The sequence below is a fragment of the Eurosta solidaginis genome, chromosome 3 (genome assembly GCF_040869045.1).
Source record: "Eurosta solidaginis isolate ZX-2024a chromosome 3, ASM4086904v1, whole genome shotgun sequence".
NCBI classification, from domain to species: domain Eukaryota; kingdom Metazoa; phylum Arthropoda; class Insecta; order Diptera; family Tephritidae; genus Eurosta; species Eurosta solidaginis.
Genome location: NC_090321.1, coordinates 264,690,826 through 264,718,581, shown reverse-complemented (window position 1 = coordinate 264,718,581; position 27,756 = coordinate 264,690,826). Strand labels below are relative to the sequence as shown.

The window sequence follows — 27,756 nt, the reverse complement described above, 5'->3', positions numbered from 1 at the left end:
GCACCACTGACTTAAACATATAAGTGTGGCAGCGCTGCCTTCAACGATCGTGGCTTCCTACAGGTATGCATTTCAAAGGCACATCAGTAAATTAGTGAACAACAATATAATCATGTATATTTATTCTTAGCAAAGCTTAGAGAAAAGAATGAAGCAATTAAATCCTCAAATATTAATAGATGATATCATAATCTTAAAATATTTGAATGCTAAGCATTTAGTAATTTTATTTTAGCACTATAAATGATGAAAAGTACTTAATAACATTTACAAACAGTCTGGTGGCACAACATTCTAGAAATGTATACATTCGCAGCAGTTTGTTGATTCGCTCACGGTACAGAAAAGTTAGATCTTTTTAGTGAAAATTGCAAATATAAAGAGAAAAATATTTATTAAAATATTTCAAATATCTTAACGTGCACTAGAGCTATGAAAGTTTATATAAAAGTTTTAAATTATTCAATGGAGAAGAATTAATTGCAATTCATCTATGAATGGCCAGTGTTTGTAGGTAGTAGGAGAAAACCGAAAATCTAAAACCGGAAGCAATGTTAAAGAGAGTCAAAACACAAAAATAAAACATACATACTATATGTACTAATTTTTAGTTTACCTGTGTGAACATTTCTCTAACCCATTGTAATAGTATGCGTGTATATCTGGGTCACGGTTGCCGTACTAATTGTTACTTAAACGGACCAGAACTAAAATCGAACCAAATTTTGCAAAACTTTAAGTATACAAATAATGTGTAATACAGAAAGTATCCGCGTTCTGTCCCCACATGCTGCATTCATGCGTTCGAACTTTATAACTTTATTTCGTCCAAGAGTTGCCTACAGTTAAAATTGTACAATAATTACTCATAAAGAAAATTATATTAGATTAAACATTTACACTAGACTGAGTCGATTTATTATTATTTTTGATTAATATATATTTTTGACTTTTTTTCGACTTTGATTTTTAAGTTTTTTCATGACCTAATGACAAATTTTCATTTGATTGTAAAATTTTCATGTATACCATGTCCGATCCAAAAATGTCCGCTAGAAACGTTGGCGATAACAGTTTTTTGAATAAAAAAAAAATATATATTTTTTTAGTAGGTCATGAAAAAAATCTTAAAAATCAAAGTCAAAAAAATTAAATTTCGCAGGCTCGAAATTTATTTTTTTGGTTATGCGTAGTGGAACTTTTTTCCTGAGCCCAAATCCTATCGAAAAATCGATGGCGCGATATCGGTTAACTTTCGTCCATACAAATTGACCCACACTAATGTAAACCTTTCGCTTTGAAAATATTTGTATCAACGCTGCATAAAAATGGAATTCAAATCGTTTCGAAATTTCCTCTTACTTACCGACTTACTTCCTTATATTTTTTTTCCACTTTACTTACTTAGGTTAGGTTGAATTGACGGGAAGTAAAGACCTTACACAGACTGATACCAGAATTTGTTTGACGGCCAAACGGAAGATAAGTTGTCATGACTTATGTTATAGAACAAGTCCGTCCTCTTGACATATACTAGAAGTTTTCTGGGGCCTAGATTAATTGCTGCCATGAGATCTGGAAACTCTGACGCCGATATAGACATATGGTCTTGATGAAGTACTGTGTGAGATTTTTGCCTTAATCGCCGCCTGACTATTATTATATTATTATTATATATTGACGCGACTGCAGCTTAAGCACGCTTTCTACCCAATTTCTTCTGCTTTCTTCATGGCTGTAATTTCCACCTGAACCAAAACTCTGCAGTAATCTGGCAGCCTGTATGATCTTCTTATTTCTGGATCAACACGGTAAACAGCAGATCCGACCCCCTCAATGTTCTGCCATTTATGCACACTCCGGCTCAATTGTGGCCCCAATATCTCTTTCGAAGCTCAGACAAGGGACCATATATTCCGTTTGTCCTATATTAGATGACACTATTTTGCTATGGATATACGGAATTTATTAAGCTTCCCCGAGGCCTGAACCCCTGTTGCAGTTGCTAACGCGATATTTTTGGGCGATAGGTGCAGAATGCCATGTAATGCTCCTGTCGGGAAAGTTTTTAGGGCTCCCGTTAAGCTAGTCATTGATAATCTGCATATCCCCTCTATTTTTATACTCAGCTGAGCAGAGCTCACAGAGTATATTAACTTTGTTCGCATAACGGTAATCCGTAACGGCATAAACTAATCGAGATAGATATAGACTTCTATATATCAAAATGATCTGGGTGAAAAAAAAAATTCATTTACCCAAGTCCGTCCGTCTGTCCGTCCGTCTGTAAACACGATAACCTGAGTAAATTTTAAGGTATCTTGATGAAATTTTGGTATCTAGGTTCCTGGGCGCTCGTCTCAGATCTCTATTTAAAATGAACGAAATCGGACTACAACCACGCCCACTTTTTCGATATAGAAAATTTCGAAAAACTGAAAAAGTGCGATAATTCATTACCAAATACGGGTAAAGCAAAACAGAAAATTAGTAAATTTTTGGACAATGGGCGTGGCACCGCCCACTTTTAAAAGAAGGTAATTTAAAAGTTTTGCAAGCTGTAATTTCGCAGTCGTTGAAGATTACATGATGGAATTTGGCAGGCACGTTGCTCCTATTACTATATGTGTGCTAAATAAAAATTAGCAAAATCGGATGACGAACACGCCCACTTTTAAAAAAAAAAATTTCTAAAGTCAAATTTTTACAAAAAATTTAAAATCTCTACAGTATATAAGTAAATTATGCCAACATTCAACTCCAGTAATGATATGGTGCAACCAAATAAAAAAATAAAACAAAATTTCAAAATGGACGTGGCTCCGCCCTTTTTCATTTAATTCGTCTAGAATACTTTTAAGGCCATAAGTCGAACTAAAATTTACCAATCCTTGTAAAATTTGGTGTGTGCCTAGATTATATGACGATAACTGCTTTCTGTGAAAATGGGCGAAATCGGTTGAAGCCACGCCCAGTTTTTATACACAGTCGACCGTCTGTCCTTCCGCTCGGCCGTTAACACTATAACTTGAGCAAAAATCGATATATCTTAACTAAACTTAGTTCACGTACTTATCTGAACTCACTTCATCTTGGTATAAAATATGGCCGAAATCCGACTATGACCACGCCCACTTTTGCGATATCGAAAATTACGAAAAATGAAAAAATGGCATAATTCTGTACCAAATATGAAAAAAGAGATGAAACATGGTAATTGGATTGGTTTATTGACGCAAAATGTAACTTTAGAAAAAACTTTGTAAAATGGGTGTGACACCTACCATATCAAGTAGAAGAAAATGAAAAAGTTCTGCAGCGCGAAATCAAAAGCCCTTGGAATCTTGGCAGGATTACTGTTCGTGGTATTACATGTATAAATAAATTAGCGATACCCGACAGATGATGTTCGGGGACACCCTGATCCACATTTCGGTCGATATCTCGAAAACGCCCTCACATATACAACTAAGGGAAAACTCCCTTTTAAAACCCTCATTAATACCTTTAATTTGGTACCCATATCGTACGAACACATTATAAAGTCACCCCTGGTCCACCTTTATGGCGTTATCTCGAAAAGTCGTCCACCTATAGAACTAAGTCCCACTGCCTTTTAAATAATCATTAGCACCTTTCATTTGATACCCATATCGTACAAACGCATTCTAGAGTCACCCCTGTTCCACCTTTACGGCGATATCTCGAAAAGGCGTCCACCTATAGAACCAAGGCCCACTCCCTTTTAAAATACTCATTAACACCTTTCATTTTATACCCATATCGTCCAAACACATTCTAGGGTCACCCCTGGTCCACCCTTATTGCGATATCTCGCAAAGGCATCCACATATAGAACTAAGGCCCACTACGTTTTAAATAATCATTAACACCTTTCATTTGATACCCATATCGTACAACACACATTTTAGAGTCACCACTGGGCCACCTTTATGGCGATATCCTGAAATTGCGTCCACCTATTGAACTATGGCGCACTCCCTTTTAAAATACTCTTTAATACTTTCCATTTGAAATCAATGTCATACAAACACATTCCAGGGTTACCCTAGGTTCATTTTGCTAAATGGTTATTTTCCCTTATTTTGTCTCCAAAGCGCTCAGCTGAGTATGTAATGTTCGGTTACACCCGAACTTAGCCTTCCTTACTTGTTTTTTTTTTTTTGTTTTTTATATGTACTTTTTGTATCGCTGTCCACCCAATTGCGGTTAATACCCAATAAGAGAGTTTGGGTGATTGGCAACACGTGCATCCTAGCATCCTTTTGTGTGCATACAGTGCTGTGGAGGCTTTCTTCGCTCTCTCTTCACATTGAATTTACACGACAACTTACTATATAGTATATGTTACAAAATCAGGAGCGTTATTGTGACGCGAAGGAGGAAAATGTTTATCTTAGAAGAAAAAAATGTAGGGCCGAACTTCGTAAGTGCGGGGACTATTGAACTATGGTTCTATGTAAAGAATGGTGCGAACAACTTAGGCCAGACTTACATTTAACTCTTGCGGCGTTGCTTCGCTTTTACTTGTTGACAGTGGAATAAGCTAAGCATATCTTAACTTTTTACCTTGCTGAACATTCCATAATCTTTGTGAAGTAAGGAAAACTTGCGACCGTATATTAAACTCATCTGCAACAAAGCGTTCTATGCAAAATCTCGCATTAAGCACAACTTATTGCACTTCATCAGTGAAGCTTCAGACCCGGTAAATTTACTAACGACCTGCTATGGAATTGTAACATACGATCACGGATCGAAAACTATTTTTGCTCAAGCGATAAAAATTAGGCTATCCAAATATTCAAAAAAAAAAACACAATAATATATTATGGATCTAGTGAGTATGCTTTGTCCCTAGTTCACATATTTCATTAATCCGATACACCATTTCGGTGCTATTTTGATTTTGAAAGCTGCATTCGATCACGGATCGTAAGTTACAATTCGGCCCCAATTGTAATTGCAAATATCTCGCTTTTTAAAGTTGTACTGTCGTATTTTTCATCCTTTACAAAGTTGTTGCCTTTAGCGTTTCTACAAGACTTGTCTGGAAATATACTGAATGGGTGCAACCTGACCTACAGCGCAAATACCTTAAATAGTAAGCTTTATACAGATCCGTCCAGAAATACTGCAGGACTGTGAATAATAAAATCTGATATTTTAAAAATCACGCTGAGTTTTTCAATAAGAAAACATAGAACACAAACGACAAATCAAGCAGATATGGATGCAGTACCTTCACCTGAAAAAACCACCAAGTATTGGTTTAATTTAGTGCAAATGGCAACCGTGATCCAAGCCTTTGCACATGTGTGTGTATGTGCATATAAGTTAGTGCGGCAAGTCGAATTGTCACAACAAATGTTTATTGTGTGATCGTGCGTGAGATCGAGATACAAATAGAGAGGTCATAAAGAGAGATCTGGAAAATGTTGTATGTGTGTTGTTAGTGCGTTTCATTCAAAGATAAATTTTATGTGGCAGATACCTAGATCGTTTTGAATGTAGATACATCTGTGTAAAGTACTGCCGTGTAAAAAGTAAACGATGTCAAACATCTGCCTGTAAAAAAGTTGAAAATTAACCAAAGTGAAATTGTAAAAAAAATTTTTTACTGGAAGTGAAAATACTTGCGTTTATTTGTTTATTTACATTTTTTAACATATCAATGTAAATGTTATGAACGTCCTTTTTAAAATAACTACAAATTTTTTTTTAATAACAAAGAAGTCGTCCATTTCCACCAGTGAAGTGTGATCAAACAAATGAAATCTTCCCTATTTAAAAGCGTACAAATTGGTATAAGAATGAAGAAAAAACATCGCAAATTGTGATTACATGCAAAAAATTCAAAAAAAAAAAGGTTCGTACGAAGAGGCCCTTTATTATAGCAACATTAGAAGATAACTATAAATACAAATCTGAGGACTTTGTCCGTTCGTTCATAGAAGTTTATGCAGCACTGAAGAATGAATGCCAAAGCCTCCAATGCTGGTCTTAATGGTTGGCGCCCCATGACCATAATATACTATGTACATAGCTGAAAGACTTTTATCATCAACAGAAATCTAATGATATATCATACTGACATATCTACATATACATACTTTTAATATCTTAAAGTTGTACGACGACTTACTTTAAGACGACAATCACTGAAGTGTAACACTTTTCCTTTTGTTAGTGATACATTCATAACAAATAGCACATAATTACATTTATACGTATATATGTATGTGGGTGGGTATATAACAACGCGAATGCGTCCAAAACGGATTCCGAGCTAACGTAGCAAAAACATGTCCACAGTATGTGCTAAAAGTCATTGAAGATCTAAAAAAGAAAAAGGAAAGCAATATAAACATAAGCCGTGTTTTTTTTTACATCTGTAGACGTTTACGCTTAAACTTTATATGGACTGCTAAGCGTCAAACTTTAAATACACCTCTGAAATTGCTGCGCATAAAATTTGTACTATGCGTGTCCACTATTCATGCAACTGATTCAGCTATATGTTATACATTATGGCCACCAGAGGTTTGTGTCTCCGCTTTTGGGTACACCCTGTGCTCTAGCTAGTTATATAACCGCTGCCGCTAGATGGGTCTCCTAAGCTTTATCTAAGCAAGGATAAGCGTTTTGCGCGCAAACGTAAACGTATACGCGTGTAAAAAAAAACGCGGCTATTCTCAAACATTACTTTTATACGCAGCGTGCTTTGCACACAGAAGCCGTTATCCAGTGAGTTTTTTAGCTCCGTATCACGCTAAATTCTCACGGGAATACTCTAGATCAGTGATACCCAAAATTAAAACTGTGGCTGTGTGAGTAATACTGTTTTCACACAGACGGCTTATTGAATAATAAAGGCAGTTTTCTACATTAAGAGGCTTATTGAGCTCAATCTTCCCTACAAAATTCGAATCTATAATTATTTCATTAGTAGCTAATCGAATGCCTAATGAAGTCAAAAGCACAATGCAACTCTGTTGGGAGCGTTCAGTTTCTTAGTTTTTGGTGTGTTCAGTGCTTAAAAATGTCATTTGTCAAAGTAAATGTCATTGTCTGCATGGCGGAACGATACAAGGTGGCCGCATCGAACAGCTGATTATAACGTTTTTCATTTGATTTGATACATCAACTTCCGGCGCAGTACGATTTTGACATTTGTCCATTGAATTTACAAAAACAAAGTACATGGAATTCTTATTTATGTATGTAGGTATGTCACCATGCTGGCACCTTGTATCGTTCCGCCATGATTGTCTGTCATATAGCATTGTCATTTTATTCGCTTGACATTTCATCCTTCATACTAATCGAGCAGTTACTTCTGTGTGAAAGCAAAAAATTTACGATTTCATTAGAAGGTGAAATGAGATCATTAAGTTTCTGTGTGAAAACAGTATAAAACTGAGATCATCTTATTGTTAGTGATTTAAGGGCCAATTAATGTTGACTTATCCATAACCAGATAAAACAGCTGATCGAACCAACCTTGTTATGGAAATCTATGTAATCGATTAATAGTGGCATACCATAACGGTAAAGCCATAACCATATCATATGCCGTCTTCCAGTGAGTTTTACAGCTCCGGCTCACGCTCAATTCTCACGGGAATGATCTGGATCATTGAGAGACTTGAGAAGCAGATGTCGTGAAATTTTCGTACACGCGAAATGTGATGGGCAGACGCCGGCGCTGTTTTTCATTTAACTCATACGGCGAAAGGCTAAGTAGCGACATCTATTTTTGAAAAAGTAGGTTTATTAAAGACAGCGTAATTAACAAATTATCTGGCTCACAAATTGAACCAGGCTTCTATCTGCATTTATCTGGCTCAAATCGTTGTTGTTGCATTTACATGCAAAATTATTTATCTGGTTCAGGATTTTGCCACCGGATGATAGCAATAGCCAACCAATTGGTTTTTGGTTTTTCGCCATATCCATAACCTAAAAATATTTGAGTTGGTGAATTTATTAGCTTTTTGTATATTTTATTTATTGTTTTGGATACGTTTTTACTAAGAGACTTATTGTTTGTGGAATATGTTTCTAATTTTTTGCGTTTTCCTCATTTTATGAAAATGTCAGCTGTTTAAGGTTATGGCACCATTAATCGATCACAATGGAGATGATTATGGATATGGGTATGCTTACGACTATGGCGTTAGGGTTAAGGAAGTTTAACTGGCCCTTTAGTTGTTGAAGAAAAATCAAAGAGGTAGAACGTATGCGCGCATGTTTGTTAACACACAAAAAATAATTCGTAAATATGCCATACAAATACTACTTTATTGCTTGAGTCTAAGGAAAAATTTGAACAAAATAAATTGTTAAAATTAAACCATGAAAACATTCTGCGCATGAGCGTTTGTTTGCAAAATATATTTTCGCAAATGCGCAAATAAACAACAGCCTAATTCGATGTTGCCACTCTGCCGGTTCAGCGACAACTAAAGCTGGAGACATTGGTGCTTTATCGGTAACCGTATCGGTAACCTTTTAACAGCTGATTCGACCAACCTTATGAGAATCAATGCAATCGATTATTGGTGCCGCTAAGGTCGTAACCGTATCGTAGCCAACCAATTGGGTTTTGGTTTACCGTCGTAACGATAAACAGCTGATTACGTTAGGGATACGGATACAGCGATACGACATACGGCACCAATGACTCCGGCTTAAAGCTGCAGACATTGGTGCTTTATCGGTAACCGTATCGGTAACCTTATAACAGCTGATTCGGCCAAATTTAAGCTGCAGACATTGGTGCTTTATCAGTAACGGTATCGGGAACCTTATAACAGCTAATTCGACCAACCTTATGAGAATCAATGCAATCGATTATTGGTGCCGCTAAGGTCGTAACCGTATCGTAGCCAATAATTGGATTTTGGTTTACCGTCGTAACGATAAACAGCTGATTACGTTAGGGATAGACTACAGCGATACGACATACGGCACCAATGACTCCCGCTTTATGAGAATCAATGCAGTCGATTATTGGTGCCACCAAGGTCTTAACCGTATCGTAGCCAACTAATTGGTTTTTGGTTTACCGTCGTAACGATAAACAGCTGATTACGTTAGGGATAGACTACAGCGATACGACATACGGCACCAATGACTCCCGCTTTATGAGAATCAATGCAATCGATTATTGGTGCCACCAAGGTCTTAACCGTATCGTAGCCAACCAATTGGTTTTTGGTTTACCATCGTAACGTTAACAGCTGATTACGTTAGGGATACGACTACAGCGATACGACAAACGGCACCAATGACTCCAGCTTAAAGACGAAAGGGAAAAGTAAAGCTGCAAGTGTGCACCGAAATAAATTTTACAAATATTATTAATCATAAATCAAAAATCGTTAAACCTATCCATGGTTGCCACACCATGTTTTCATTTGTGACCAAAATTCACGGAAAAAAAAGGACCAAATTTTTGTTTTATTTTATTGGTATATAAGGAGGTCGTATACGTTGTAAAATACAAAACTTTAGGATGTTTCCATGGTTTCCTATATAAAATTTTACTGGACATAATAAATACTTTGCTTAAGTTCAAGGAACAAACAAAAATGTAGTTCATGGTATTATATTTTCACATTTCTAGAATAGGTGTATGTCGTTCACCAACCTAACGTTGTGAACCTAGATTTGCTCACAAAGCTTTTAGTTCCAACATTATATTGTTGGTTGCAATGAAATAAAATGTATAGCGCAGTTAAGTTTTAGTAAGAAAGGGTTAAAAATTTGCGTTGTGGTCGAACTATGTGGGAAACTCAGTAGAGCATAAATGAAACTAAGCAATTTTGTTAGTTCTATTTCTATAGATGCTTACTTTTTCTCTTAACGTTTAAACTTTACATCATAGCCTAGATTCTGTAAGTGTGGCATCAGGGGTTAATGCTAGCACCTACGGCGATAATTTTACACAAAATATTTCTTCCAAAATCAAATCTCTTTTGCATTTGTTTCAAAAGCTGAATATAAAAATAAAATTTTTTAATCGCATTCGTTGTACATTTATAAAGTTATCGCATTCAAGAAGTATTTCAGCCTTCCAGTTAAAATATATCTTGTGCTGGGTGAAAAAGGTTTAAATATCGACGTGCCTTCACAAACTATCAATATCTCGCGGTAGGCTTGAATTAAGTAAGTGGCAAGTACTCTTAATACAAAAGAAATTAGGTTAATTCTTTTAATTAGTTTTCAATTCATTAAACTCCACCTTCATCAGTTGCAAGCCTTGTCAAATTTCTTAGAGGCGCAAGTGCATTTGAAATACATACTTTTAGCTCTACTAGTGACAAAAATCTTTCATTAAGTGTTTAATAACCGATGGAAATATCTAGTCATTATTATTATAAATATCAACCAAGAGTTTTTTTCATAAGTCGGCTGTTTCATCAATAATTAACGACAGTGTGTTTGCCAACACTTTTCTTTTTAATGCCTCGCCTAAATTATTTCCTAGGTGAAATGTCACTGTTCTCGTACATTTTTATTGACTGAGCAATTTTTTGTGGTAAGAAATCCATTCAAGTAAATTCAAAATTATATGTGGGTTAACGAAGGTGCTGCAAATTTTTTGGGCAATGTTGTGAATTTTTATCTGAGTGAAAAAGAAAGAAAAGTACCAAAATCGTGGCAACTGCCTAAAAAGGACCAAAATTGAAGAAAATGGACCAGTGGACCAAATGGGGTTGGAAGGGACCCATTTTTGGTCCAAATGGACCCAAAGTGAGAACCGGGAACCAATCGTGACAAAATCCAGCAGAGAGCTTGCCTTTACTATAAGAATTGCTTCGAAGAAAAGTTTACGAAAACGGTTAAAGACCACGCCACTTTTATATAAAATATTGTTCAAGGGATTGTGGATGAATAAAACAAGCTACATATATCTTTGCAAAAAAGAGCTTTATATCAATTATATTTCTTTTCCCAAGTGGAATTATAATAAGAAATAGAAAAAAAAATGAAATTTTTTAAAATGGGCGTGGCACCGCCTCTTTTATGACTAAGCAATTTTTTATGTTTCAGGGGACTTGAAGAAAAATTACCGGATCGTGATAAGATTGGGTACACATATTTTCGCAGGAGATATTTCTAGAAAAAATTAACGAGATCGGTTAAGAACTACCCACATTTATATAAAAGACTTTTAGAAAGGTCGTAGACGAATATAATAAGCTATTCCTTTGCGAAAAAGAGCTTAATATTAATAGTAGTTTTCTTTATAAATGCAATTATAACAAAAAGTTTGAAAATATTAAAATGTTTTTAAAAGGGCGTGGCACTCTCCCATTTTTGACTAAGCATCTGGGCATACCCAGGCATCTTATGTCGGGTAGGCCGCCAACGCGGAGAAGACGGATATGATTCTGTATACTAAGAAGTTAAAGGTCCCAAATTGGACCAGCCCTAAGCTAGGAGGGGAGAAACTGCAGGAGAAACCTTGCACAAAATACCTAGGAATGATTCTAGACAAGGCTTCGACGGCACTTTATGCATATTAAAGAATGCTGGAGTTACGTGTGATAGGGATAAGCATGCATCTATATTTGGTCCCAGGTCATATGGCAATATATGGGAAAGAAAAAGCGGATGAACAAGCCCTTCCCTCGAAACTTGCTCCGTAGGCGAGAGTTGCATATGATTGATGTACTGGAGACTTGAAGTACTTTATCTAGCATACAAATGTTTATATTGTATACGTATTGAATTACTTGTCTAAATTTATTTCATATTTTTCATTCAATGAATTCCATTAACTACAATAATGATCGACCAAGCGGGAAAGGCATGGACCCAATCGCGGGGTTGTTAAGTGTCGAGGATCGTGTGTAGGTCTTACAACCTTAGACTAACAAAGTTACTCTTTTCATTAGACATGACGGGTCAGTGATAGCAGACGTAGGAAATGCGGTTTTGGAGCACGAAGTGATCGAGCACGTTTTGTGCTCTTGCCCTGCCAGGCTAAGACTCCAGCCATTAAGGGTGATACAGCTTCCCGAACTGGAAGCAGCAAGTGACATATATCCTAGAAAGCTTCTAGTATTTGCCAAAAGGACGGAGCTATAGCTTCTTTTAATAGGGATTTTCAGTTCGGTCGTTAAAGAAACTTCTGGTAAAACTACGGACTCATTCACTCTATTGAGGTCCTCACGGACCGACCAGTTCCACCTAACCTATCGAGAAAGAGTAATTGCTTGCCTCACTTGTTACACAATGGCCAAAAACGCCTAGGTTGTTGAGCGCCAATTAATGATGATGAGTCTAATTATGTTAGCTATGGTAAATCTTATATGTAGGCAAAATATGCTTCACGCTTTGTAACTAAAATAAGCACCAGAAACCATTTCTACTAAACTATAAAATAAAATTATAAATAAATACCATGCAGTCTTAATATCTACCTAATTCAAACTAACTTGCAACTAATATAAATACCAAGCCAACCGTAGCTATATAAAGATTCGTTTATTTTACATGGAGTGTCCAAAATTCGAGATCGAAATTGTCAGATTTTAAATAGAAATACACTAATCTGAAACCAGTTTGAAATTTAACAGAAACAGCAAAATTAAAAAAAAGCTTGTATTTTACTCGTATGTAAACGGCATTATTAGCCAAAACTTTAAATATTTCTTAGTACAAGTTGCGGCAGCTGTGGTACGGAGATTGCGTGCTGGCCTATCTCGGATCCTGTGTTCAGGTCAATAAAGACCTCGCATAGACTGTGTCCATAGTGTTACCAGTGTTACACCCTCCTTTGCCAACTCATCGGTCTTTTCGTTACCTTCTATCCCTTTTATGACAGGGAACCCTTGTAAGGGCTGGCTTGAGGGAAGTCTCTTCAATGCTTCTTTGCATTACAGGACACTTCTTGATGAAGTACGGTATTAGAGTTGCCAAAATATCGATATTCGGCATACTCGATATTTTCGATATTTAAGAGGGAGGGTGTCATATATCGCGATATACATATATCGAATTTTTTGTTATAGTGAAAAGCGCTTACTCAATTTAAAAGCAATATCAGGTATATATCGGACATTTATGTAAATATAATATATATATATGTGTATGCGTGTATATATGTAATATTGTCTTCATAACTTCGAAACGATCATAAAACACATTCTGCAAAGTTGTAGCTTATACAGCGAAGCGAGGGTATATACAAAGTTATGACTCCTTTGTCATCCACTATGGGAAAAAGTCGAACGTCTGCGGTGGCTAAACCCCAGTAGGGTGATGGCAAAAGCCTTTTACGTGATGATGGATCTTCATATGTTTCTTCATACAAATTCAAACTCAATAATGTCTTCTGTTGCGTGTATATCTACATATACGAATACATGTAAATATGTGTATATAATATGGAAAAATAACGTAACTTTCACATTGAACTTTTGTAAGAATTTTTCAATATTCAGAGCCACCAACTTGTTATGTATTCATCAAAAATAAACACAAATCTGACATAATGTATGTAATTTTATTTATTCATGTTTTATTTATCTTACCAAAGTTTTAGACGCTGGTAATTCTGCCGCTAGAAAAGGGAATAAGAAATGTGAATAAAGTACTCGATATTTAGAAAAAAACATCGATAATCGCACCACGATCGATGTATCGATATTTATATCGATACTTTTGCAGCTCTATACGGTATGACGGTATTGCCTTGAAGGGCTGACTATTAACATGCATATACGAGCCGGACTAAATATAAAAGTCTCTTGTCAAATATCAACAGAAATCAGCTGTTCTATCAATCAATTAAAGCGCTGCCATCTGGCGTATAGTAGCAACTGCCGGTAATGCAGTGCAAATATTCACAATAGCGCCATAGTACAAATAGATTTCTTTATGTGCTCACAATCGTTTATTTTTAACAAATTATTTTAATAAAATTTAGCTAAACAAAAGCACTACGACCAAAATTGCCCAAAGCTCGCTAATAGCCCGAATCTCCATCTTTACAACCAAAACTTTATTCATAGATTTGGATTCCAAATAAGAAAAAGGGACCCGTACATAACAGCAATTAGAAATAATATATATGATGATATGATTTATATTGACGCAACTGCAGCTTAATCACGCTTCTTCCAGATTTCTATTGCTTTATTCGCGGCTAAATTCTCCGCCTGAACGACGCTGCAGTACTTTGGCAGCCTGTATGATCTACTTTGTTTCTGAATTGAAACAGTAAACAGCAGGCCAGACCGCTTCCGTTAATTTAGAACCATCGGTATACACGTCTATTGTAAGTTCTGCTCCAAGATCTCTTTCGAAGCTCAGGAAAGGACCACATATTCCGTTTGCCCGTTATTGCATGGCAGTGCTATGGCATATGGCCTGCACTCAAGCTGACCCGAGGCCATAAATCTTGTTGCAGTAGCTAACGCGATATTTTTGGCCATTAGGTCTTCAGGTAGGATGTGTAAAATGGCATGCAATGCTGCTGAAAGGGGTAGTTTTTAGACCTCCTGTCCTGTGTTCAAGTCCCGACAAAACGGGTGTCGCTCCTCGACGGTGGTTTGAGAGACGCTCCGAGTGCTTTTCTGCCATGAAAAGCTTTTTACCGAAAGTAAATCTGCTTGTAAATGACTAACATTGAGGCACCTGGTATGAATTCAGAAACAAATTTGTATGTAGTATATTGTGTAGCACATAGTATTACTTGGCTTTTTAATGCGATAGCTTTCAACACATTTATTAACCTGTGAATTAGTTGTAAATAACACAAATGAGCAACACCATTCAAACCCAAGGCAATATCCACCAGATCTTGTCAATGCCGTGAAGACCTCCCCTTTATATGTGTGAATACCTGGGGTGTTAATATGTGATCGGTTCATTGCGAAGTAACCATCCTACCAACTTAATATTACCTGCTAAGCTATGCTGACTTGGCAGATCGTTTATCAGAGATCTTAATAAGGATGTGTAGCATTGTGGATAAACCAAGTGTGATATCCGCCAACTGCCTGACAGAATGTTCAATATGGCTACTTTTTAGCGTTTTGACAGGGTGTTCAATATGGCGGCGCATAGGATCGGCTATCCTCAGCGGGTGATAGAAATAGATACAGAATGAGACAGCGATAGTCAATTACAAATCAGGTGATCCATTCTATTTGTAATTTTGACGTCTTGGCAGGAGTTATCACACTTGTCTTATCCACAGGTGGAGTATCTCACCCAAAGTACTGAAGCCTCGCTGCTAGTAATGGACGCAACATCGATGTGTTATCGATCCATTGATGTTTTTGTTTGATTTGAAAGCGAATAAAAATTTAAATAGTGAAAAAGTCGGAAATGGAAGAGGAGTAAAAAAGGAGGAAGCGGAATATGAATCTATAAAGGCAGAGGAACAGACAAAGAGACTAAAGGAAGTGGAAGAGAAAAAGAAAGAGAAGAATGTGCGGGAAGTGGAGAGAGACAGGCAGAAGGCTGGGGAGAATAGAGGAATAAAGCCTAGGAGGGTGAGAGTACATTATTAGGCTGTCCGTATTCCTCCTGGAAATTCGGGACGAATAGTTTTTTGTTTATGCAACCGGAAACTCCAGACGAATATTTGTTTCTCTTCGAGGAATAACATTTGTACTTTCAGAAAAGAGAATAGTAAAAACACAGAGATTACAGTACAAAAGTTTCCAACCGAATAGGGATAGCTCAAAAAAATATGCTAAAAATCCGGAAACATTATAAGCAAATATTTATGATTTATGTAAGCTATCTCGGGATAGGGAGAAGTATAATACATCTCTGCGCATATGGGAATAGATGGAATTGAAAAGGCGAATGAGCTATATTAAAAGAGCGAGAGTTGCACATGATCGACCAAGCAGGAGTTATTTCTAACAGAGTTTTTTATATGGTTTCTCTGTTTGGTCGTTGAGCAAACTTGTAGTAACACTATCGACTCATTCAGTCTACGTCAGGTACTCAAGACTAGTTAAGCCTAACCATGGTCTTATAACATGCAAGCAAAATCCATAAGCCCACGCAAGTCACTCAATTCAATAGTGAGGAGGGCTGTTATATCAGCAAATGCTGCTCACTTATCGCTTTCTATTTGTATACGAAAAGTGCTTTGAAATAGAGTGATGAGCTCCACCCAGGCATACACTCATATGGTATTCAGATATTCCCTATATTCGGCCCTAAAGCCATGATGTGCCGCTGGAACGGTCCATATAATGGTCCATATAATCCAAGTTGATAACTTCAAGTTGCGCCATTTCTCATCATATTGTAACGAATTTCAGGAAACTCCGCTTATTTGCAAACTTCTGCTTACGTTCGATCGCTAAACTGTTGAATAAAACACTCCAATATTCTGTATTACAAAATGGTCTTTATTAGACTGCTTTGAAAGTACTTCACATTTAAACTTCACTTCGCAACTGATAGCGTGTTCAAAACAAACTGAATTGCTCATGCCTCAGCTTGTGTTGCTTTTATACTCTTCAGTTTTCTCGTTAGCATACTTCTAGGTGTTTCTTCTGCTAGAATTTAGTACTTAGTTACCAGCTATAAACTACATATGCACGTTTATAGCTTCTCGCACCAATGATTGCATACTTTTGTGAGTATCTCAAATATATGCATGTGTTTGTGCGTATCTCTCCGCTGCTTCTCCGCTACTTGTATATGCATATGTGTAGACATAATGATTGATTTGTTTATGTACATACCCGTGACTGCTTAGTATTGGCTTAGAGATGATAGTATCCCTTAGTGTTGCTAATATTCGTCACAATATTTTAACGAATTTTGGTGAATTCCTATACACCTTCTGCTAACGTTCGAATCGCTGAACTGTTGAATAAATAACTCCAATATTCAGTATTGCAAAATGGTCTTTATTTAGACTACTTTGGGAATAGTACTTCACAATCAGAATTATACTTCACTAATGGCGTGTTTAAATCAAACTGAATAGTATTCCTCAGTTTGCGCTGCTTTTATACTCTCTGTTGCCTCGTTCACATTATTCTCCTAAGGTCTAGACTTTTCACGAACATGCCTTCTGGAACAGTTGTATCTCATACTTGGTTATTTAGTTATATGCGTGTGTATGTGTGGGTAACAACTTCTGCTCTTAGCTGATGATAACGTGATGTGTATCTGAAATAATCTTTTTTGCTTCAAGTTGCTGATTATGTGTATGTGTGGCTGCTTGATTTAATATGTACATGTACATAAGTGTGGCTGATTTATTTAATGTGAACATGTACATAAGTGTGACTGCTTGTTTTAATGTGTACATGTACATGAGTTTGGCTGATTGCTTTCTTGTTGTTGTTCATTTATTTAGTAGCTGCTAATAATCGCCACAACATCAATGTCATTGTTATTGTAATTGAATATGTAAAATAAATTCCTATTGAACGAAGGATAGTGCTTTCGTATGTATGAAACATAAGTATGGATGCATACGTGTCTTTCTAATGCATTCGGCATTAACGCAACCATATGCATACAGAAGTAGTAGAAAGGGGCAACAAAGTATGCATGCTATGGAAAACTATACTTGTTAAAAAGAAATAAACGTACATCTATACTGACATGCATATATACCTCCAATTAATGCCTCAAGTATCGATGTTTCATGCATACATTCACAACTGGGAATTTTGGATTCTTTTTTTAATTAAATGATTCCTAGGCCATGCGAAAAAAAAATTTTATTAGTCATTTAAATTAAACAGGGACAGGATCTTTGAATAAAGCTGAACGATGAGCTGATGAAATTTTTTTGCAGACAACAATACATGCCATATATGTATATATGTATGTATGTAAACACTCTGTGAAATTTGAAGCTTCTAGCTGAGGAAGAAATAACGAAACCCCTTTTATCTGAACAATAGGTTGTATGGTCTAGAAATTATATATATGTACGACCGATCCCTGCGATTTTTTGAGACAAAAATTATTGCCATACTTCACTTTCATGAAAGGTATAAAAAGACATAGAAATTAATGATTATTGATTTTAATAGAAATTTAGCAGGTCTGCTTAAGAGCAAAAGCAAAACTACAAAATAGGCAGATGAAGAGAGGTCGGTAGTGGAAAATACGGTAAAAGTCTAGTTGAGGGATCAACTGCTAATAAGCTACAAAAAATATCGAGAGAGGTGTCCAACGACGAGTCTTGACATCAGTATTAATAACCCGAAGGCGGAAAATAAAAATGTTAACTCGTTCAAAAGATATTAACGCAAAACCGAAAAATGACCCGCGTGTCCCTCCCACACCGGCGGTGGTATCCATAATATTTTTGCGCAGAACACCTTTCTGCATTGGCGGCCTTCGGCCGCGCTTATAAAAAATTACATATACATGTTGCATGGGTACAAAAACATTACAACAACCACATGAAAATCGCCAACTTCAACTGCAAATATCTCCGGACTGAGATACAATTTTTCTTTTCCGCCTTCGGTTGAGGTTAAAACACGTATTTTGACACCTCTCTCCGATATTTTTGATAGCGTATTAACAGTAGACCCCTCAACTAGACTTTTTCCGAAAATACGAAAAAATAAGCTTTTTAGACTACTTTTGAATTACTTTAATTTCAAAAATCCTTACATACAGACATACATATATATAAAACTTTTACATTAGGGTGGGTCGAATTTATTGTTGAAAGGCCACATCCAGTTTCCGAATCTATGGGTCATACTGAGTAATATTGCCCATGGGACCATAGGTCTGAAATGAATTTCGAGCCTCCCTAGTTTTGTTAGAAAATTTTATATCCCAATCCGAGTAGTGGCTCTCACAAATAAAATACATGAAAATAAATGTCAAATTCGGATGTCAAATTAGGGAGGCTCGAAATTCATTTCAGACCTATGGTCCCATGGAAAATATTACTCAGTATGACCCATAGATTAAAAAACTGGATGAAGTTTTTTCCCCCATTTTTCCCCATACAATTTGGCCCGCCCTATTATACATATTTTTATTTAAAAAATTTTTCAGATCCTTCAAAAATGTGTGAAAAAAAGGAAGAGGATCGGTAAACCTTCGGGTTCTGCAACAATATCCCACTACAACAAACGAAAAACAAACAAACGTCCTCGTATGCTTTAAGCAATGACTAAGACGTCCAATAAAATGTCTGGTATAACTAACAACAACAACAATAATAGTAATAACAACAACATAAACAAACTAAGTGAAAAGTTTTTAAGTACAAATACAGCAAAAACATTAGAGTTGTCTAATACGTTATCGGCTGGTGTCAACACCAACACCAACACCACAAACAAAAGCGACACCAACTCACTTAATAACGCAAAATCGAGTAACAACGACTGCGACAAAATAATCCAACAGCAATTTTCTGCCGCAACGGTTTCAAGCAAATTACAAGCACCACAATTACGTCGTTCAGTGCCAGCGCCCAACAACACAACACAAACTTTAGCTCAGTCTCATCGCACAGTCCAACAGCAACAACAGCAAAGCGTAACATCAACAAATTCCACTGCGGGATTATCAACAGCTAACACAATAACAAACTACACAAGTGGCGCCAACACATTGCCATCACACCAACTTCAAACAATTGCTACCGTACATCATCATCATTCACAGGCAGAGCCTTCAAACATAAAACAACAAAAGCAATCGTTATCCTCGAATAACTTAAAGGAGCAGCAACAGCAACAACTACAAATAAAACACCATCACCACTCAGCCCACCATCATCAGCCACAACAACAGCAAACATCAAAGCCTTTGAGTGTCGGTATCGATAGTGGTGACGGTAAAATAACAACTGCTCCTTCAACCGTTAACGCCATCACTTTGCAACAACAGCGAAACGCCTATAATTTGCAAGCACTCAAAACTGGCAATCATTTAAAGGCACCAGCACATTCCATACCACCGCGTTATCAACCACCACCCCAACCAGGCAACATTGGCATATTGAAACATATAAATACGTTACGCAACGGTGGCATAGCCGAAAGTGGGGAGACACTAAGCCATCGTTCAGCGACAGCCGTGAATAAACATCACACAACATCAAATTTTGATACAACACCCTTTAATCTGAAATATCCACCGGATATACCACAATTATCGCCTGTCTATATACCAGATTCCTTGAAATTGCAAAGTAGTGGTGGACGTTATTTACCAACGCATCAAACTACACTCACACAAAGGCACTCATCTACACGTCTAAGCGGTGGTGCTGGTGGTGGTGGTATTGGTATAACGAATCCACAATATTTCTACAGCCCACAGCAGCAATATCGACATTTGGAGCAACAACAACAACATCAACAGAATATGCTTAAATTTGTAAGAAAAACTGATCAAGATCATCCCTCCCCAAATGCATCGATTACTTCGAGTGCACCGGCTGTATCGACTAGTACTCGTCTCACGGCCGAACAAAATCGACAATTGCAGGTAAATTTCTTCACACGGTCATAGTACATAAGCCACAGGCGTATAAAACTTACATTTTTAAAGATTCCACCACATTTATTGATGTGCAGCACATTTCAAACAGTTTCCTACCAACGTTCATTTAAAGGGCCCTACAGCTAGCTTCTGCCTCTTTCAGAATGAATCAGAAGATGAGTAGGGTTGTAACTAATCGTGGATTCCACCGAAGTTGCATTTCTAACTTACAGACCCCCCCCCCCCCTACACCCGCTCTTCGACATCTGTGTCACGCCTACCGACCGCCGTCGGTAATACTTTTTCAGTACAGAGTAATATGGAAGCGCCTGACGCGCCGACCGCATGGCAGGCTTCCTGAATGATCTCGTCCTGCTCCTACACGCCTTATCCGCATGAGATCTTCAGGACAAAAAGCATACAAAGATCTGTCGAGATTTAAGCTTCTCATTAAGAAAGGCTCCTAAGGCATTAAAGCTCACCGCCCTACCTAAGAAGATTATGCTTTTCGGAAAGTACCTAGTAAAAGTAGACATGCGCGTTTGTGGCCATAATATGAACTCATTAATAAGTGGAGTGTGATTTACTGTCTAATTCAGTTAAGACGCCCCTTGTAATGGTAGAGAGAAACGTTTTTCGGAAGATGTAAGGCCCTTATAGCCCAACGATGTGTATAGAAGGAAATTTAGCTATGAGCTATAAGAGTATTATTATTGGCGGCCACCGTGGTGTGATGGTAGCGTGCTCCGCCTACCACACCGGATACCCTGGGTTCAAACCCCGGGCAAAGCAACATCAACATTTTTAGAAATAAGGTTTTTCAATTAGAAGAAAATTTTTCTAAGCGGGGTCGCCCCTCGGCAGTGTTTGGCAAGCGCTCCGGGTGTATTTCTGCCATGAAAAGCTCTCAGTGAAAACTCATCTGCCTTGCGGATGCCGTTCGGAGTCGGCATAAAATCATGTAGGTCCCATCCGGCCAATTTGTAGAGAAAATCAAGAGGAGCACGACGCAAATTGGAAGAGAAGCTCGGCCTTAGATCTCTTCGGAGGTTATCGTGCCTTACATTTATTTTTTTTTTTTTTATAAGAGTATTATCGGAAAGGGCAGTTTTTTCCGGTACGTTCAGCTACCATCGCCTTCCAACACCCATGCCCCCAACGTCAAGGAAAGCAGGAGATCAAACTCTATTGGAACGATTTTCCGTCATCCCTTGCGAAATTTGGTTTCGGAAAAGAAATGACGGTTGGGCCAAATTTGGTTTCCCACAAGGGATGACGGAAAATCTTTCCAATATACATCATTTATCCACCCTGTCGGAAAAGCAACAAAACCAAAGAAGTCAGGAGATCAATAGTGACCGAACTCTTTCGGCAGTCGCAGTTTTACTTAATGTTGTTGAGTCTGAGGAAACTTCCACTTTCAACAGGGTTGAAACAGAAAGATAAGGGTGTTAGAGGCGGTGGTTCCACATTGTAATTGAAAAAATGGTTGGTGTTATGTGGAGACACATGAGAAGAGGGACATACTTGGGTATGTCGGGGTTGATTCTGGATAAGTAAGACCTTAAGCTTGGCCTGGGGTGACGCGCGTTTCCCTGGGGAGGTTCCTTTCCTTAACTGCGAGTTTAGGGTGTTTGTCTTTAAGAACGGGGCTCACCGGGCAATCCCTGTCATTGTATCCCGACGCCTTTTTATGGATATCTCTGTGAGCGCTATCATGCTTCTTTTTTCATACGGCTGAATTATCAAGTGCCTGTTTTCTTCATCGTGCTCACGGAGATGACTTCTTAAGTTCATGAGCCTGGGCGGGGCCCCTTCAATTCCATGCCTGTTGTAATACCCAGGTTTCTGGGTATTCAGCAGAAACTATTTGTTCAGCATTTCATTTTTCTTCTTTATGGAGAGTATTGTCCCATTACTGTGGAGGTGAAGTTCTGGGGACATAAGAAGATATCCCGTGGTAGATCCGAGCGCGGTGTTTTGACAGGACTTCAGTTTCCCGCAGTGTGTTTCTTTTAGGCTCGGCGACCATATTGGAGACGCGTGTCATACAAGCAGTCGGCGAATTGCTTTATAGGGGATTATCAGCGTTTCTTTATCTTTGCTCCAAGTGCTACTCTCAAGAGACTTGAGGATTCTTTTCGGCTCAGTACTTTAGGTACAATTGTTGCTGTATGCTCGCCGAGGCTTTGGCCGGTGACAACGTCAGCTTTTGCGAGGTGAAAAAACTTAAACGACTAGGGAGATAGTCGTTGATTTTATAGCATAGCTCATCGATGGATGGGCCGGTACCTGTTGTCATTATCGTGCAGTCATCGGCGTAGGACACAATGGTAACTCCTTTGGTGGGGAAATGAGCTTCGATATATTGAAGTTAAACAAAAGTTAGGATAGGACACCACCCTGAGGCACCTCTAGTTTAATTCTTCTGGGTTTTGCTGTTTCATTCGTGAACTGAACCGATGCCTCCCGACCAAGAAAGGGTGAGATCTTTCCAACTCTAGCAATAATGTGCTGTGATTGATTGTGAGCGCTACAAATTCTATTCTTTGGCGAGGTTGCTGATTATGTCCACAATTTATCGGTGTGTTGATGGCGTTAAGTTGCTAAATGTAGCAATTTACTGTTCATTCTTTCAGTGTCGCGTTTGTGTGCGCGGATAAGGATAGAACACTACAAACGGCACTTCCAAGGTTCTTTGTTGTTTCACAGTTGGTAGAAAAGTAACTCACTGTCAATGATAATGTAAGTGTGGACATGTAGGTTTTAATTTCTATATGTATCAGATCCAGAGCCTCTTGGCATATCTTGGCTCTAACCGGCCAGTTCACACTTACCTAACCCTCGATTATATTTGCAGGGTCTTATCAACGAGTTGCGTGTTTTGAAGGAACAAAATCAACGTTTACTCGATGACAATCAGGAATTACGTGATCTTTGTTGTTTCCTCGATGATGATCGTCAGAAGGGACGAAAGCTGGCACGCGAATGGCAACGTTTCGGTCGATATACGGCAAGTGTGATGAGGCAGGAAGTAGCGGCTTATCAGGTATTTAATGAGTACATAACTTTAAAATATAAAAGCTTGTCTAAATACGATTTTTATTTCTTCCATTCCTAAAGCACAAATTACGTCAACTCGATGATAAACAGCAAGAGTTAATTACGGATAATTTGGAACTTAAGGAATTATGCTTGTATTTGGATGAAGAACGGACACATATAGCAGCGAATGCTCTCTGCGCCAATTGTGGTAGCTCTGTGCGAAATCCGCTTCGTGACGACGGCGATGGCAGCAGTTCCAGTACAAATGCAGAGGAGACACTTTCCGCTCTGAGAAATTATGACCGTCAAATGCCCGTGCGTACCGCCGTAATTTTTTATATACTTTTAATTTTTCACCACTCCCCACGAAAACTAGCACGTTCAAATTCCGATGGAAGACTAGTACAGTTTGTTATCTGCATGGAAGACTAGCATATTTTGTTTGTTTATGCCGAAGCTCGCAAATCCCCGCAAAGCGCGTAATAGTGTAAGCTCGCAAACTTATGTCTATGTACATATATCTGTCTGTTTGCCGAGAGAGGAAAAACCCCTAACGGCATTCGAGTGATGATTTTGCACGGAGAGCACGTCGTGGATCGTGTGCGCTAGCTTTCGCATGATGGCCCGTATACAGCACAATTACTGTTGTTAAGCTGCAGAATGATCAAGTCGTAATGGGGTCCATGCGATGCAGCAAAATTTGTAAACAGAGAAACGCCGCAGGGTGGAATTTTATCACCAATGCTTTGGACGCTGGCTGTAAACCAATTGCTTAGGCGGTTCGACGAAGCACCAATCAAACTTACGTCATATGCGGATGACGTTTCAGTCTTCAGAACCGGCAAATGCCTAACAACAATCAGCTCTCTGATGGATCAGACACTTCGGGACATGCCTGAGCATCTAGAGTCGGGTTAACCGTCAATGCGGAAAAGCCCAATTTAGCATTAGTTACTAGAAACTATAAGGTGCCTAATTGGAATAAGCCTAAGCTTTGAGGGATAACCCGACAAGAAAAATATACAACAATGTATCTAGGAGTTATACTAGATAGTACGTTGTTATGGACACTCCATGTGGAAGAGAGAGCAAAGAAAACTTCCGCGTCACTGTATGTATGCAAGAGGCTAGGATGCACGTGAGGTCTATAACTCTCTCACTGGGTATTTATGGCAATTGGCACACCCATACTTTACTATACGGTACTTGTTTGGTGGAAAGCCACACAAAGAAGTACGTATACCCAAAAACTTGAGTGGGTTTGCAGAGTATCAATGATTAGCATAACGGGAGCCCTAAAAACTACCCCGACAGCAGCATTTTATGCCATTCTACACATTCCGTCTGCACACCTAATGGTCAAAAATATCGCGTTAGCAACAAGGCTTAAGGCCTCGGGGCAGCTGGAGTGCAGGCCTTATGGCCATAGCAATATAGCGTCATCTAATATCGGGCAAACGTCCTGCGGCTGAGCTGCGAAAGTGATCTTGGGGCCATAATTGAGCCGTAAGGTTAATACCAGGGTGCAGAAATGGCAGAATTTGCTATACACGTGTATACGGATAGTTTCGAATTAATGTAAAGGGTCGAGTCTGCTGTTTTCTATGTCGGTCCGAATATAAGTAGATCTTCAGGTAGCGAGTACTTCATCAAGAAGTGTTTTGGAATGCAAAGAAGTATTGGAAAAACTTTGCTCAGGCCGGAATATACATCTATACTGGGTTCCCGGTCATAAATGGAAGGAAGGCAACGAAACAGCCGGTTAGTTGGCGAAGGAGGGTGCAACACTCGCTGAATCGACAATAGACGGGAGTTGCATGTGATCCATCGAATAGGAAAGGTGTGGAAAGAAGCGCGGGGCCGAAAATGTCTAAGATCATGTGCAAAGCCTTCGATATTCGACTCACAAAGAAGCTCATATCTCTGAAAAGAGAAGACTTAAGGCTCACGATGGGCACACTAACTGGGCACTGCCTTCTAGCGTAACAGCAGCGAACTGCAGGAAGAAAAGGTTGAGCATGTTCCGTTGTTGTTGTTGTTTTAGCAATGCTCGCCCCACCTAATAGCCGCAACCGATCACAAATTGTCATCAATATCCTCTAAAGGGAGTCCAAGGAAACTTGCCGTTTCAACAGGGGTGGACCATAGGGAAAGGGGTGTTAGAGGCGTTGGTTCCACATTACAATTGAAGAGATGGTTGGTGTCATGTGGGGACACATTGCAAGCGGGGCATACATTTTGTATGTCAGGGTTGATTCTGGATAGGTAAGAGTTTAACCTGTTACAGTATCCAGAACGAAGTTGAGCAAGAGTGACACGCGTTTCCCTGGGGAGTATGCGTTCCTCTTCCGCAAGTTTTGGATAATTTTCGTTAAGTACTGGATTCACCGGGCAATTCCCGGCATAAAGGTCCGACGCCTGTTTATGGAGTTCACCAAGGACCTGCTTGTGTTTTTTCACTTCATACGGCTGGGTTCTCAGGTGCCGTATTTCCTCAAAATGCTTACGGATATGACTCCTTAAGCCCCTAGGCGGTGCTGGTTCATCAATCAGATGTCTGTTGGGATGCCCAGGTTTCTGGGTATTCAACAGGAACTGTTTGGTCAGCATCTCATTTCTCTCCCTGATGGGGAGTATTCCCGCCTCATTATGCAGATGGTGTTCTGGGGACATAAGAAGACAGCCCGTGGCGATTCTGAGAGCAGTATTTTGGCAGGCCTGTAGTTTCTTCCAGTGGGTGATTTTTAGGCTTGGCGACCATATGGGTGACGCGTAGCACGTAATCGGCTGGCTAATTGCTTTGTATGTAGTCATGAGCGTTTCTTTATCTTTTCCCCAAGTACTGCCAGCGAGGGATTTGAGGATTTTGTTACGGCTCTGAATTCTCGGAACAATTGCGGCTGCGTGCTCACCAAAATGTAGATCCTGATCAAACGTAGGACAGTCGGTAGTGGCATGGATGTTCAAAATGGTCGACATTTGGGACGTCCATGTTGTAAATAAGGTTGCGGAGGATTTAGTGGGTGATCGCCAGGTTTCGCGAGGCGAAAAAACTGGAGCGATCAAGGAGGTAGCCGTTTATTCTGTTGCAAAGCTCATCGATCTGTAGGACTGAGCCTGTGGCAATTATTGTGTAGTCATCGGCGTAGGAAACGATAGTAACTCCTTCTGGTGGCGAAGGTAGCTTAGATATGTAGAAATTAAACAAAAGTGGGAATAGGACACCACCCTGTGGCACCTCTTGTTTAGTTCTTCTTAGTTTTGATGTTTTGTTTATAAATTGAACCGATGCCTGCCGACCACTCAGATAATTTGCGGTCCACCTTTTAAGACATAGGGGAAGGGTAGACCCTTCCTGGTCTTGCAGTAGCGTGTCATGGTTGGCCGTATCAAAAGCTCTTGATAGGTCTAGACCTGGACCTATCTAACCTAGGGATATTTTCGAAGTGCTATACAAAATGAAACTCTTTCAAATTTTCAAAGAAATCCTGTGTTGAAAAATTTGAAACATTTCCTTTTTGTGTGGTACTTCGATATAAGCTATACTAAAATAAAACTTTACGTAAGGGCTAAATCATATGTTTTCTTTTCCCCTACTTTAGGATACAACACTTCGCACAACGCTTAGCGATCAAACTGTCCAATATGTACGCTCGTTGGAACGACGTATACGACAATTGGAAGAGGAACGAGTTGGGGGTGCCACTACACCAACAGCCAATATATTAATATCACAACATTCCCAGCCTCAACCGCAAACATCACAGCCATCTCAACAACAACAGCAGCAGCAACAACATCAGCAATCTGTGCAAAATGCTCTCCTCGATCCGATATCCAGCCGCCCAGAAGCTGTCGTACGTGCACTTCAAGTACTCGAAGTGCGAGAACAATTAGAACGTGATCGTCTCAGTGGTCTCATTGAGAATTCAAGAGATCAAATGGATGACGGTGAGAAGGCATTGGTACGAGAGATGTGTAATGTGGTTTGGCGTAAATTAGAAAGTAATGTTCCGATTGTTTCAAGTAGCATGTAAGAGTTCTTTTGTACAAATAATTAAAATTATAGATATACCATAAATACTTCTAAACTATTGCCAATTTCATTAAATGAGCTACTAATTTACAAAAACAAATCCATTTATGTTACACATCACATTTACTAAATCGATTCATTGCATTTTTTTATATTAAAACTAATTACGAATATATTTAATA

At 38.6% G+C, this 27,756-nt stretch overlaps 1 protein-coding gene and 1 long non-coding RNA gene across 8 annotated transcripts in view; both read left to right on the top strand.

Annotated features, from left to right (window-relative positions):
* Positions 1–27,756, top strand: part of LOC137245503 (uncharacterized) — a 359,413-nt gene that overhangs the window by 60,697 nt on the left and 270,960 nt on the right. The gene's annotated exons all lie outside the window — the stretch shown is intronic.
* On the top strand, positions 236–27,756 carry Ccdc85 (coiled-coil domain-containing protein 85). 7 transcript variants are annotated; one of them, XM_067776257.1, is made up of 6 exons: positions 319–337; positions 5,775–5,890; positions 19,054–20,499; positions 23,354–23,542; positions 23,617–23,853; positions 27,141–27,756. In XM_067776257.1, the coding sequence occupies exons 3-6, from the start codon at positions 19,168–19,170 to the stop codon at positions 27,573–27,575; spliced, it is 2,193 nt and encodes a 730-aa protein (XP_067632358.1). In that variant the 5' UTR covers positions 319–337; positions 5,775–5,890; positions 19,054–19,167; the 3' UTR covers positions 27,576–27,756. The 7 variants fall into 7 exon arrangements, with proteins under 7 accessions (XP_067632359.1, XP_067632358.1, XP_067632363.1 ...); XM_067776256.1 differs by lacking the exon at positions 319–337 and adding an exon at positions 354–514 and having other exon boundaries at positions 5,755–5,890; XM_067776258.1 differs by lacking the exon at positions 5,775–5,890 and having other exon boundaries at positions 236–337.

Excerpts from the sequence above, each read along its gene's own strand:
- Ccdc85 (XM_067776258.1), top strand. The coding sequence starts at position 19,168 with ATGACTAAGACGTCCAATAAAATGTCTGGTATAACTAACAACAACAAC. Across the intron at positions 20,500-23,353 it reads AACAAAATCGACAATTGCAG|GGTCTTATCAACGAGTTGCG; the intron begins GTAAATTTCTTC and ends TTATATTTGCAG. Across the intron at positions 23,854-27,140 it reads ATTATGACCGTCAAATGCCC|GATACAACACTTCGCACAAC; the intron begins GTGCGTACCGCC and ends CCCCTACTTTAG.